General features: G+C 38.2%; 1 protein-coding gene across 2 annotated transcripts; it reads left to right on the plus strand.

Moving 5' to 3' along the window:
• Positions 1 to 279: 279 nt before the first annotated feature.
• Positions 280 to 13,579, plus strand: LOC137019994 (uncharacterized). Of its 2 annotated transcripts, XM_067385165.1 has the most exons (3): positions 2,172 to 2,199; positions 3,570 to 3,601; positions 9,891 to 13,567. In XM_067385165.1, exons 2-3 carry the CDS (start codon positions 3,574 to 3,576, stop codon positions 10,919 to 10,921), a joined length of 1,059 nt encoding a protein of 352 aa, XP_067241266.1. In that variant the 5' UTR covers positions 2,172 to 2,199; positions 3,570 to 3,573; the 3' UTR covers positions 10,922 to 13,567. The 2 variants fall into 2 exon arrangements, 1 of the variants encoding a protein (XP_067241266.1); XR_010895138.1 differs by lacking the exons at positions 2,172 to 2,199; positions 3,570 to 3,601 and adding an exon at positions 280 to 472 and having other exon boundaries at positions 9,891 to 13,579.
• Positions 13,580 to 14,823: the final 1,244 nt, after the last annotated feature.

Consider the following 14,823-nt stretch of genomic DNA (forward strand, 5'->3'; position numbering starts at 1 on the left):
CTTTGTGTCTCATAATAATTGGAATAATTTTTTTTTTTCCTGATTGTTTTTGTTCCATTATAAGATTTTAGTGATGGTTGGTTTAATTTCACCTTCAGGTTGGTGACACACTTGAAGATCTCTAGTCTGATTTAGTGGAACACACTAGATGATTTTCAAATTTTAACCGATTTTAAAACTTTGGGAGACCACAGACATAATGACAGTTTCAATCAATTTTCAATCGACGGTCCTCAAGACCACACCTGTTGATTGCAGGAATGATTTCACAGTGACATAAGATCTCAAAGAGACTCGCGAGATCAAACGTGACTTTAGAAGAAAAACAAATGGAGGACAATCAACTTTGTCAGCAGGCTGTCAGGGGGAGTGCCTGACAGGAGTCTGCATCCTGTGTCTGCTAGGTAAAGGTGGAGATGGAGTGATGCTGGAATATTCTCACTGGAGTGACCTAAGCAGATAGGATTGACAGGTGATGAACATGCACAACCCAGCTTTTGTTAAAATTTTGTGATCATGTTTTGATTTACATTTATATAAAGAAAGCATTCTGAAAGAATATCTTTACATTGGTTGTATGAGTGTCTGTTGTTGAGTGTGTGTGATTGAGCAGCTGCAGTATCTGTCAGTGTATCCCCAGATAGCAACTTTGTGCCAGCCCATGTGACGTGGAATGACCGTTCCTGTTTGCCAGATCTGGGCCACTAGCAGGCTATAGCATTGCCACATGTCAGCCAAGAGCAAAGAAATAAACCAGAACTGGACCTTATATGAGCCATAAATCTTTATATATTATTTATAAAACCATCTCAGCATTTACAAGCATGTTAATAAGCAGAATCACTGAAGGAAAGAAGAAAACAGAAAAAAGAGACAAACAGAAACACAAGAGCTACAACTGACTTCAGCCACAGACTTAGATGAAATGAACTGAAGATAAAAGAAGACATTAAATCTCAAGATCTGATTAAACAACTCCACAAACAGGTTTACCAGCTTAACTTATTACTAACCACTGACTTTATTTCTGTTACAAATCTACAGAAGTTCTTATTGAGAATGAACACATGAATGAAATAGCGCAAGTAATTGATGTCTTTTGTATCTAATAATTGTTGTGCAGTTAATACATTTACATTACAAGCCCTGTTACTGCAACATGAGATCATGTTATATTACACAAATCAGTTAGATTAAAAAAAAAAAATAATTACTTTAAGATGACACACAAAGAATCAGCACATGAATCTCAAAAAGGGTGCATGCAATGCAGTTTTTCAGCATCCCTCCACCACCCCGTCTCCTCACACTCACACGGTTATCTTCCTGACCAAATCTCACACTCTCCTGCTTATCTTCCTAAACCAGAATACGAGGGGAGTACACTGGGTTCGGGCCAAATACCGAGCTCGGAGCCCTCTCCTCGGACAGCGCGCCAAATATTTATTTATCTGACTTATTTGCAAGTGTGAACTCGTGAAAAAAAAAAAGAGTTAAGAGCCCAACTAATGGAAATACCAATCACCATTATGGTGAGTTCAAATGAAACAAACATGAGCATTAAACATCTCAATAAGAACTTCTGTAGATGAAATCCGAAACAAAATCAATCTGGTTAGTAACATATGAAGCTGTAATGCTGTTTGTGGAGTTGTTTAATCCTCCTCTGCAGAGATTTAATGTCTTCTTTTATCTTAAGTTGATTTCATCTAAGTCTGTGGCTGAAGTCAGTTGTAGCTAAGGGGCCTCATTTATAAAGCATGCGTATGTACAGATTTGATTTTAGAGTGTGCGTACGCTTAAATCCACGCCAACACTCATATTTATAAAAACGTTTTTTTGATGTGGAAAAGTGCTTAGCGCCAGGTCAGGGTAAGAGCAGACGTAAGCTTGTTGACAGTTTCAATATATTGTGATCTTCAGTTGTTCCACATAAATCAGCCTCATACTCCAGTGTTGCCAACGTGGCGCAGTTCCTGTCATTTCATGAGTATGGAGGAGCGTGTAATGTGCTTTTCATTTAACGGGAGGTTAGTGGAGCAGAGCTGTCACTTGGGTGGAGTGGAGCACTGTGGGACAGACATGCTCAAAGATTTAGTAGCACATCATGTTACAGCTGACAAAAGAACAGGCACTCTTTAATCCTTTTTTACAGAGCAGGGAGGAGGAGTAATGGAGAAAAATGAGAAATGCGTGAAGGTGAGAAACTTTAATAAACAAGTGTGTTTATAAGTGCTAGCAGATAACAGAGAACTTTTTGTTGTTGTTATCATATTTGATACATCAGAATTTTATTGCTCATATATAGTGGGAGACTATGGCACTTATACTCAAGGAGGGGGAAAAAACAGCTTATTTTATTCAGAGGACCCAACTGAGCAAAACTATGCTATTTAGTGCAGTTGCTGATATTTATATGGACAAAATGTACGATTATTTTCTGAAATGCTTGTAATGTAAATCAATGACATTAAAGGGTTAGTTCACCCAAAAATATAAATTCTGTCATAATTTACTAAACCTCATGTCGTTCCAAACCCATAAGACTTCTGTTCATCTTTGGAGCACAAATGAAGATATTGAAATCTTAAAGGGTTAGTTCACCCAAAAATGAAAATTCTGTCATTTATTACTCACCCTCATGCTGTTTCACACTCCGTGAGGCCTCCATAGGAAACAATGTCATTTCCTCTCTCAAGATCCATAAAGGTACTAAAAACATATTTAAATTGGTTCATGTGAGTACAGTGGTTCAATATTAATATTATAAAGCGACGAAAATGTTTTTGGAGAGCCAAAAATAAAGACTTATTTAGTGATGGCCGATTTCAAAACACTGCTTCATGAAGCATCAGAGCACAAGTGAATCAGTGTGTCGAATCATGATTCGGATCGCGTTTCAAACTGCCAACGGCTGAAATCACATGACTTTGGCGCTCCGAACAGCAGATTTGAAACACTGATTCATTGTGCTCCAATGCTTCCTGAAGCACTGTTTTGAAATCGGCCATCACTAAATAATTCGTTATTTTTGGTGCTCCAAAAATATTCTCATCGCTTTATAATATTAATATTGAACCACTGTACTCACATGAACCGATTTAAATATGTTTTTAGTACCTTTATGGATCTTGAGAGAGGAAATGACATTTATCCTATGGAGGCCTCACGGAGCCATCGGATTTAAAGTAAAATATCTTAATTTGTATTCCGAGGATGAACAAAGTTTCTTAAGGGTGTGGAATGGCATGAGGGTGAGTAATAAGTAACAGAATTTTTGGGTGAACTAACCCTTTAAGATTCTTCCCTCCTGACAGTCCATGCAACAAACGAAGAGGTTTGTTCTCACGCGTCAAGTAGGTTCAGTTGAGCTTCTCTTTCTGTTTGCTGATCAATGTTTGTATATGAATAAAATTCAATCTGTTCATCATATAAAACAAGTTTTGGGATTAGTTTTACAATCTCTATGAACTTTTTGAAGCATCAAAGTGATAGTTGCATATACTGTCTTATGGAGGGACAGAAATCTCTCAGATTTAATTAAAAATATCTTCATTTGTGTTTTGAAGATGAATGAAAGTCCTACGGGTTTGGAACGAGGGTGAGTAAATGATTGTAACCCTTTAGTAACCCTTTAACAGCAGACTACTTGCATAAAATGCATATAAAAATCAGTTGTCACTCTCAATCATATATGTCTTATTATGATATTCATATGCTTATAGGCAAATAATGCAATGCAATACTGTGATGTTTGCGAGATGTACAAATAAATGGTCCTGAAAAGCCTGATGTATAAATAAATAAATCTATTCCTTCAGTTCAGTAAGTGTTTATCTTGAAATATAACATTTATTCTTACATTTACTTTATAAAAATCTGTAAAAATCAATCAGATGACAGAAGCCATGTGGTACATTGTGTAAAACAGGTTGATCATGATGATCATTTAGAGGCCATATCAAATATGATAGGTTTTAGATATAGTTTTCAAGCATGTGAACCACTGTCTACAACTGAATTAAGTTCAGCTGAAGCTTTGTGAACACAACACACTCCAGTCATACTATAAATCAGTCCACAGTGTCATAAGACTCAGACTAATGACCACTAATGATGACAAACAGCACAGATGTCAGGAACAGGGTACGGATGGTGTTTGCTGAGGTGCTAATGGATGACAGAGCAAAGAGATACACGTGAAGCTGACAGCTTCCCTGAGGAACCAGAGCGAGAAAAAGGCTTTTTGTGCTGGCGAAGGTGAGAGAAAGACAAGAATGAGAGAGGGTGAGACAGAGAGATGGAGAGGAACAGAAAAAACAAAACATGTCATCATATGAATATCATTCAGTCATAATCATTTTTACAGTTGAAAAGATTGGGGGTACGATTTTTTTAATGTTTTTGAAAGAAGTCTCTTCTTTAAATACGGTAAAAACAGTAATATTGTGAAATAGCCTATAACAATTTAAAATATTGTATTTTAATATATTAAAATGTACATTTTCCTGATGACATAAATCAAGCATTCTGCATTAGTTCAGACAGGCCTCGTAGTCAAGCTCCGCTATCAGCTGATTTGCAAATCCCAACCCCACCCATATCAGCTGATCTGATTTCTATGGACTCAATTTGCAACTCTTAAACAAGGCGCATTACTTAAATGCAGCTTCCGTCTCTCTGCTTGCTTAGCGGCTTCCACTGCACGCTGCTTGCAACCCAGCTCATCCTTAAACTTGTGTTTAACTTAATCAGTGTCATTCTGTTGTTATTGACGCATGCTATGTTCTCAATACGGGGATTTTGTGCTGCTCTCCCAGTAAAAAAAAAAAAGGGAGGTTGTCCCAGAAGCTGCTGCTGTTCCCGGTCTTAGCTTTCATGGAGCTCATGAAAAGGACGGGGAATTTAGAACAGAGCCATACTGTCAAATAACTTGTGCAAAATATGGCAATAAAAAAATGGACTAAAAATTTAGTCTCTGGTAATTTTTTGACTTAAGTGGTCCTGACTTCAGTCTTCAGTGTCACATGATCCTTTCAGAAATCATTCTAAAATACTGTTTTGCTGCTCAAGAAACATTTATTGAAATGTGTTCATGCCATATCATAATTACTGTAACTATGAGATTCTGGCTCATAAAAAGCGTTTACGTCCTCGTAGAGCTCGTAATTACAGTTTGTAAGCTGGGAGTTTTCTGAAAGCTCCCGCGTGGCCACTGTACCACCTGACCGCTGTAGATTAAAAAGGAACACTCCACTTTTTTTGAAAATAGGCTCATTTTCCAACTCCCCTGGAGTTAAACAGTTGAGTTTTACCATTTTCGAATCCATTCAGCCAATCTCCGGTTCTGGCGGTACCACTTTTAGCATAGCTTAGCATAGTTAATTGAATCTGATTAGACCGTTAGCATCGCACTTTAAAATGACCAAAGAGTTTTGAGCCATATAGTTCCTAGCCATATCAGCCTAGAAAATCACAACTTTTCATTTTCCGTCGGCCTTAGTACACGATGTAACTACAGAAGAGTCAAGTTTTAAATAGGAAAAATATCAAAACTCTTTGGTCATTTTTAAACGCAATGCTAACGGTCTAATCAGATTCAATTAACTATGCTAAGCTATGCTAAAAGTGGTACCGCCAGAACCGGAGATCGGCTGAATGGATTCTAAAACGGTAAAACTCAACTGTTTAACTCTAGGGGAGTTGGAAAATGAGCCTATTTTCAAAAAAAGTGGAGTGTTCCTTTAATTTAGGCGTTGATAGTGGTGCCATAGAAATGCATAATTCCCAGACAAAGGACAAAGACTGCAGGAACACAAGGAATATAAATACTAAACCAAACGAGGAACTAATGAGGTAATTAATAGACAACAGGTGAATTGCATACAACAATCAAACACAGGCACGATGAAACATAGAAAACAGAACATAACCCTGACAGTACATACAATGGGCATTATTACTCTTTTTATTTCAGAACCAGAACTAGGTTAATCTGTTGCATAAAAGGAGACACAGTGTGAAAAACCTTTCATGTTTTTCTCTGTATGACAGCTGGCTGACATCCACCCACACTTTTATAAAAGGAGCCACAGCGAGTCAAAAGATACTAAAAAACTTCTGACTCCGAGTATAAAAGTCTGTAGCTGAATTTGTCTGGCAAAAACCTTGTGATGGAGAGACCTTGAAGTTGTCTTTCATCACTGTTTTTATTGTGTTCTTACGCATTTTATAATATTTACATGAGGTTTGCTGGTTTATATTTCTTGTTTTAGCTGAGTGGGCTCAGTTTTTAGACTTTTTTTTTTATTATTAACCTTTGTTTTATTTATGCCCTTCACCATGTTTTTTGCACATCTTTTGCATTACTCCTGTGTTTACATCAGTACAAATGAGACATCATTGTGAATTAAACTGATGCAAACAAAGACCTAAAAGTACAGGCTGAAAAGAATCAATATTTCACACATCATCTTATCCGTTATCAGCAACAAACAGCTATCTAAGGCTGAATCTTTGAGAAAAAGGTCAAATTGTTTTCCTGGACCTGAAATCAATTTAGAGGACACAACGTTTTGAGAACATTGAGGATGTAATCGGCTACAAAACACATAGTTTACTTTTAAATGTTTTTCTTTCCATTTTTTTCCTGTATTATGCATGGCAAGTCTTGAAATTTGCTCGAGGCAAGTGGTATTTTTCTGTTGTTGTTTTTTTCTTGATAGGTGACAGCTACATTTGCTTATTCAAATTGCGACCCATTTCATCAGTCATGGTGTTTATGCAATATAAATAGATTACTCCCTATTCTATAAATACAAAGAACATTGCAATTATTATATAAGCGCACAGAACATGATGTGGTTCGTGTCCTTGTTGTCCTACATTACTAAAGGCCTTGCAGTGAAGGAGAAAATGATTTTAACACACACACAGAAGACACGAGTCCTGAATGCCTCTAGGCTGTTGTCAAGATCACTCAGTGTGAGAAATTATCCAGTGCTTAGTCTCCTGTGCCACAACTTAATTTGAGCCACAAATTAATAAGAATTCAAGGCACTTAATGAGTCAAATCAAAAGTATAAGAGAATCACAGGAACAAAAAATTTAACTGAATGTACACATGTACAACATGTATCTGTAAATGCACATGTGAACAAATTTATGTTGCTTTGAATGAGTTGATTTTTACTATAGGCAAGGGTGTACTTATCCTATACTTAACTTTGTGTCATAAAATTGAAGTGAGTAAATAAAACATGTCTAACCTAATACAACGCTGAACCATCATATTAGAAATTTTGAGCTAAAGAAGAAAAAATTATGATGCCATTATTTTCAGATGTAATTGCTGATTGAATTTTTGTATTCCTGCCGTTAGATTGACAAAAATCTAAAATTCACATTTACTTGTATAGCGCTTTTCACAATACATATTTCAAAGCAGCTTTACAGAGAATGCATGTCATCATTACAATTTAGATTAATCTGTTATCAGAGGTGAAAATTATTAACAGTACAGTTATTTTAAGCGTAGGTTTATCACTGAAAATTACCTTACCTGCATGTGACGACGTTTTGCTTTGGGGTATTTTTCGCAACTCTTTTAGTTTTCCCCTCCGTTTGGCGTAATGCTGCCTTCACGTTCCCACTTCTGTGATTGCAAGCTTGTCACAATTATGTGCTTTATGTTCGAAACAACAGAAATCATGGAGGACATCAGGTTTTTTCTTCCTTATTTATTGGGAAAATCCTATGAAACATATTTAGTGTCTCATTCATTGAAATATTCACCACGCTATATCTACAGTCAGCTTGCTGACAATTATGGAATTTTGGTCAAATATAGGATATTTTCACCATGTGTAACATACATTATACTTCAAATGATTATGTAAATATGCACTACTTTAACATCAAGACAAGGCACTGCTTGATGAGCTGTGGTGGAAAAAAATAATAAAGAATACCAGTCATAGCAGCAATCATTCTTCCCCACCCCACCCCCCATGTTTAATGTTTATGGCCCACCCAACTTGGGAACTTGGGTATCAAAATTATCCCAGAGATTCCAAGTGGTAAATATGACTTGAGAGGGCATTCATGTTCAAATTTTAATTAGGAAACTTGTATTTACGATAATTCTAATGGCACGTGAAGGCAACATAAAACACTATTCGTGGTCATCCAGTATGAAATGTTGACTAAAAAACAGAGGTTTTTCAGATATTCCGTCGCGCCAAACTCAACGTAATCTTTTTTTGCAGCCTTTAGCCACTGCCAACAAAGCAAAACATCGAAAGTAACCTACTCCCGCTAAACCTTTACTCTTTGAATTCTTGCACCCGGGAACAATACAAGTCGACACCATTTTGACTAAGGCCGTTTTCAGACCTGTAGATCGTTTACTTTGTTCCGAAACAGGGACTTAATTTTTTACAATGTTGCATTTTCTTCTTGGTTTGGTTCACTTTCTCAAGGCAACATTTCAAAATGTACCAAAATGTGTTTATGAAAGATAGATATCATTGTCATTCTTGCAATGCATATTTCAGGCAGGCTTGGTCCGTTGGGTCGGATTGATTTCTCACTTTAACCAAACCGCTCCAGAGTTTGTTTGCAATCGTGCCGGGCCCACCTCATTCAGGCGATTGTTTTGGTTTGGATCTGAGCGCCATTGCCGTGTTCATGCCTAAACAAACCGAACCAGGTTCCGAATCAAACGCTCCAAACAATCCAGTTGCATGTGAAAGCAGCCTAAAAGTTTGCAGTATTTACTACTAAAGCAAAGCGTGATTTTCCCCGGGAAAATGTATCCATAGCAGACCGTTGGCAACATGCCTAATGCATTAGGGGTGTTGAAGTTTTCCTAATTTTTTGGCAAAAGGGAAGACAACAGCCTTTTTTCTCTAGTCAGGTAACACCGATTTCAAAAATGTTTTCTCTTACTGTATAGGCAAGCAAGTTTTATTGAAAGCCCATTTTGCCAGCATTGAAGTAGGTACCGCTTTAAGCTACCGAAATGCCAAGTGGAGTTTCCAATATGATTGAACTGATTTGTTTTAAGGCAGGAACACACCGGGCCGATACTGACGAACTAGTGGCGATGAAAGCAGACTAAGGGGTTGGCTCACGTCGGCAGCGTCTGTATCCAAAGTTGCCCTGACACACGAAACCAACGCTCGACAGTCGACGGCCAAGTAGCATGTCCGTTCTGCGCCTGCGTAAGATGAAATGCCTGTCCGAACCAGCAGGTGGCAGTAGCTGAACAGCCAATCAGAATGATCTGATGGCTCGATGGACCGACGAGCTCCGACGCCGATTCAATGTTGTATTGGCCGAATAAAGCCGACAAGGACTAACTTCAGCCGAAGGTGTGGAACACACTGAGAAATCTTAGTCGGCCGACGAAGAAAAATTGCCCGACGGCTGACCATAATTATCGTATAATCATAATAATCATATTATGATTATTATAATGTTAATATATGATTAGATAATTATAATCATAATTATCGTGGCATCTGTGTGGGCAGTGCGTTAGGAAAACTGTTCTGCAGCATCATAAACAGCCGAATTGTCACACACGCTGCTGCCTGCCAGCTGTCTGATCTACGCTCGGAGCTTCGTGGAGATTATCCTAAATCCTTCTCTTTATTCCTATTCGCATAATATAACTTTCTTATTTTTCACTAGATTACTTAACCTATTGCATAGTATTACTAAACGGAACGATTTATTACTAGCAATCCACCAGCGTAATCACCTAGTGTTAGCCATAGCCTGCTAGCTACCGTCTACTTTCTTTTTTTTTCCCTCTAAACCAACCTTCCTTGTCGATTGAATGGCGGATTTATCCGATGTATGTTATTCTGATCTGTCCTCGCCAGATCGGGAAGCTGTGGAGACGTTGCTGCCCGGCATTCATCGATCCACCGCGAGGTACAGCGTCCCGCACATCACCCTCGCCCCAGGCACCGGCAAGCGACCGAGACATCCAGCCAGCGAGTCCCGTGTGCGTTGCAGTTTTTCGGACGGCGTTCATCAAACACGCGGTCAGTCATGTCCGACGATTATCATGTGTAGTAAATGCAACATGTACAGCTTAGCTCTTTCTGTCAGCAGTGAGACTTACACATGTGATAAATGCAGGGATATTGTCAGGCTGACAGAGAGAATCTCAGAATTAGAGACACGCATCCAAACTTTAATTGAGGATAGTGAGAATGAAAGGGCCTTAGATACTGCTTTGGATGCGACTAGCCTAGTAAACACTACACATTCGGTTCCGGTTGTAGAAGCCACGCAGCAGGCTAACTGGGTGACTGTGAGGCGGCATAATGGCAAGAACAAACACCACTCTTCCGTTCCGATTAGAACATCAAACAGGTTCTCCCCACTCAGTGACGCACCCACTGAGAATCCTGTTGAAAGTGCCCTAGTAATTGGCGATTCTATTACACGGAACGTGAAAATAGAGACACCAGCCACCATAGTCACATGTTTGCCGGGGGCCAGAGCACCTGACATCAAAGCAAATTTAAAAGTGCTGGCTAATGCTAAACGTAAATATTCTAAAATCATTATCCACGTCGGCACAAATGATGTTCGACTTCGCCAGTCGGAGATCACTAAAATTAACATCAAAGAGGTGTGTGAACTCGCAAATTCAATGTCAGCAAAAGTAATTTGTTCTGGCCCTCTTCCTGTTCGTCGGAGTGATGAGATAGTTAGCAGGTTATCATCACTCAATGGCTGGCTGTCTAAGTGGTGTGCGCAGAATAATATAGGTTTCATAGACAATTGGAAAAGCTTTTGGGGCAGACCTGATCTGTTGAAAAGAGATGGTATTCATCCCTCCCGGGATGGTGCTGCTCTTCTCTCTAGAAATTTGGCAAATAGTCTTAGAGCTGAAACATGACAAACCAGGGCCCAGATCAGGACGCAGACAAACTGGCTAAACCGACCGTCTGCTAGCCGCCTCACGTCACAGAACTCAGATAATTCACAGCACATAGAAACACTTTCACCTAGATATTATCACATAGAGACTGTGTCTGTACCTCGAACTAATAAATACAAAAAACTTCCAAAACCTTTTAAGGGTAAAAATTTAATTGATGTTCAAAAAATGAAAATCACAGATAAATCAGATAAACAAATGATAAAGCTTGGGTTACTGAATATTAGATCTATTTCTTCAAAAGCACTTATTGTAAATGAAATTATCACAGACAATAAACTAGACTTGCTGTGTTTGACAGAAACCTGGCTAAAACCAGACGATTACATTACTTTAAATGAATCTAGTCCTCAAGGTTATGATTATCGACACAATCCTCGACAGAAAGGCAAAGGGGGAGGTGTTGCTGTAATTTATAGTAATATATTCAGAATCATTCAAAAGAATTTCAAATATAATTCCTTTGAAGTGATGGTGCTTTATGTAACATTATGTAAGTTGACATTTGTGCTGGCTACTGTATACAGGCCACCAGGGCACCATACTGACTTTATCAAAGAATTTGCTGAGTTTCTATCAGAGTTAGTACTGGCTGCGGATAAAGTCCTTGTTGTTGGTGATTTTAATATCCATGTAGATAATAATAAAGACTCATTTGGATTGGCATTTGCAGATATTTTAAACTCTATTGGAGTTAAACAACACGTGTCAGGACCCACTCATTGTCGTAATCATACCCTAGATCTAATACTGTCGCATGGAATAGATATTGATGCTGTTGAAATTCTACAGCAGAGCGATGATATATCAGATCATTATTTAGTCTCGTGTATAATACAATTAGCCAAGGCTACAAAACCACCACCCAGCCATAAATATTGTAGAACAATCACGTCTGCCACTAAAGATTGCTTTATAAATAATCTCCCCGAGCAGTTTCATCGCCTTAGTATACCTGACAACTTAGAAGAACTCGATGCTGCAACAGAAACTATTGGCTCTCTCTTTTCCAGCACATTAGATGCGGTCGCTCCTTTACGTCTAAAGAAGATTAAGGAAACTAATCCAACGCCGTGGTATGATGAGCACACTCGGGCTCTAAAACGAACTGTTAGAAAAGCTGAACGTAGTTGGAAGAAAACAAAACTAGAAGTTTTTCGCCTTTCGTGGAAAGAAAAAATGATTGAGTACAGAACAGCCATAAGAAATGCTAGATCTACTTATTTTTCAAATCTCTTAATAGAAAACAAACATAATCCTAGGTATTTATTTGACACAGTGGCTAAATTAACTAGAAACAGAGATTCAACTGCTGACGTTTCCATAGAGCACAGCAGTAATGACTTTATGAACTTCTTTACTTGCAAGATTGATAATATTAGAGAGAAAATTATAAACATGCATCCGTCTACAGTTTCTCTTCAGACAGTGCACTGTAGTGTCCCTGAGGTAAAACTAGAATCATTCGCCGCTATAGGAGAGGAAGAATTATCTAAACTTATCAAATCATCAAAATCAACGACATGTATGTTAGACCCAATGCCGACTAAACTACTGAAAGAAATGCTTCCAGAGGTCGTAGGTCCACTTCTTGATATAATTAATTCATCTTTAACACTAGGACACGTGCCAAAAACCTTTAAGCAGGCTATTATCAAACCTCTTATTAAAAAACCTCAACTAGATCCGAGAGATTTAGTAAATTACAGGCCAATCTCGAATCTACCTTTTCTGTCAAAGATACTAGAAAAGACAGTTTCAACACAACTGTGTTCCTTTTTAGAAAGAAATGGAATCTGTGAGGATTTCCAGTCAGGATTTAGACCATACCATAGTACTGAGACTGCTCTCGTTAGAGTTACAAACGATCTACTCCTATCATCCGATCGTGGCTGTATTTCTCTATTAGTGTTATTAGATCTCAGTGCTGCTTTTGACACTATCGATCATAACATTCTTTTAAAAAGACTTGAAAACTATATTGGCATTAGTGGAATTGCTTTGGCATGGTTCAAATCATACTTATCTGACCGTTATCAGTCTGTGGTAGTTAATGAAGAGATGTCGTATCGATCACAGGTTAAATATGGGGTACCACAAGGCTCAGTATTAGGACCGTTGCTTTTCACTCTGTACATGCTGCCCTTAGGAGAGATAATTAGGAAGCATGGTGTTAGTTTTCACTGCTACGCTGACGATACTCAGCTCTATATTTCCTCGCGCCCTGACGAAACCTACAAATTCACAAAACTAACAGAATGCATAGCTGACATTAAAAACTGGATGACAAGAAATTTCTTATTATTAAATTCAGAAAAAAATGATTTCCTAATCTTTGGACCAAAAACTTCCTCACGAAAAAACCTTGAATACTCTCTAACACTTGACGGGTGCTCCATTAAACCTTCGTCCTCAGTTAGGAACCTGGGTGTGCTCTTTGATACCAATCTTTCATTTGAAAGTCATGTTTCTAGTATCTGTAAAACCGCCTTCTTCCATCTAAAAAATATATCTAAATTACGACATATGCTCTCAATGACAAATGCGGAACAGTTGGTTCATGCATTCATGACCTCAAGACTAGATTATTGTAACGCTCTACTGGGTGGTTGTTCTGCTCGGCTTTTAAACAAACTACAGTTGGTTCAAAATGCGGCAGCTAGAGTTCTTACTAGAACCAGAAAGTATGACCATATTAGCCCAGTTCTGTCAACATTACATTGGCTCCCTATTAAACATCGTATAGATTTTAAAATCTTGCTACTTACTTATAAAGCTCTAAATGGTTTAGCTCCCCAGTACCTAAGTGAGCTCTTAATGCATTATAGTCCTTCACGTTTATTGCGATCTCAGAATTTAGGCCAGTTGATAATACCCAGAATATCAAAATCAACTGAAGGCGGCAGATCATTTTCCTATTTAGCACCTAAACTCTGGAACAATCTTCCTAGCATTGTTCGGGAAGCAGACACACTCTGTCAGTTTAAATCTAGACTAAAAACACATCTCTTTGCTCTTGCATACACATAACACATTATCAATACATTAACATTTTTCAAATCCGTTAAAGGATTGTTACGCTGCAATAATTAGGTCGGCCGGAACCAAGAACATTTCCTATAACACTAGATATACCTGTACATCAGAACAAGAATGGCATCTACGCTAATATCTGTCTCTCTGCTTATCCTGAGGTTTGCCGGGTGCTGGATCCAGGCCGTATCCAGGTCAGATGGAGAACCTGCGTCTGGACCTGACTACAACGTAGCCCAGGATCCCCGTATCCGCTTACATATATTTATATATAATCGATTTTTAAACTCTATAATAAAAATGTACAATTCAGATTTTGATCTCCATATACATTTACATATATATATATCTTCCAAGGGGTTTTTTCCCTCCTAGGACTTTTTTCCCAGTGCTAGCACGCTGGGTTTTTCTCCTAGGGGGTTTTTTCCACCCCTGGAAGTCAGCCGACATTGGCTTAATGTAGCACCATCTTGTATATGTTACATATTACCACGCTTGTTTGTACAGTTTTAACCACTTCCCTTTTTTTTTCTGTGCTTCTAATATGTAAAGCTGCTTTGAAACAATTACCAATTGTAAAAGCGCTATATAAATAAATTTGACTTGACTTGACCATCGACTTGGTGTGTTCCTACCTTTAAAGCGACTTTGCTTTTAGGCCAAGCAGCAGAAAAACGTGGCACATTAATATAGAATTTTTCAGCATTTTACACCACCATCAAACATGAATCATCCAATCAGAATCCATTTGCTAAAACAAAGTAATTCATCCCCGATTCCTTGACTTAACCTACATTTTTACTCCTGACAAATAGTATTTTTTTCTG

This window comes from Chanodichthys erythropterus, chromosome 5, assembly GCF_024489055.1.
Source record: "Chanodichthys erythropterus isolate Z2021 chromosome 5, ASM2448905v1, whole genome shotgun sequence".
NCBI classification, from domain to species: domain Eukaryota; kingdom Metazoa; phylum Chordata; class Actinopteri; order Cypriniformes; family Xenocyprididae; genus Chanodichthys; species Chanodichthys erythropterus.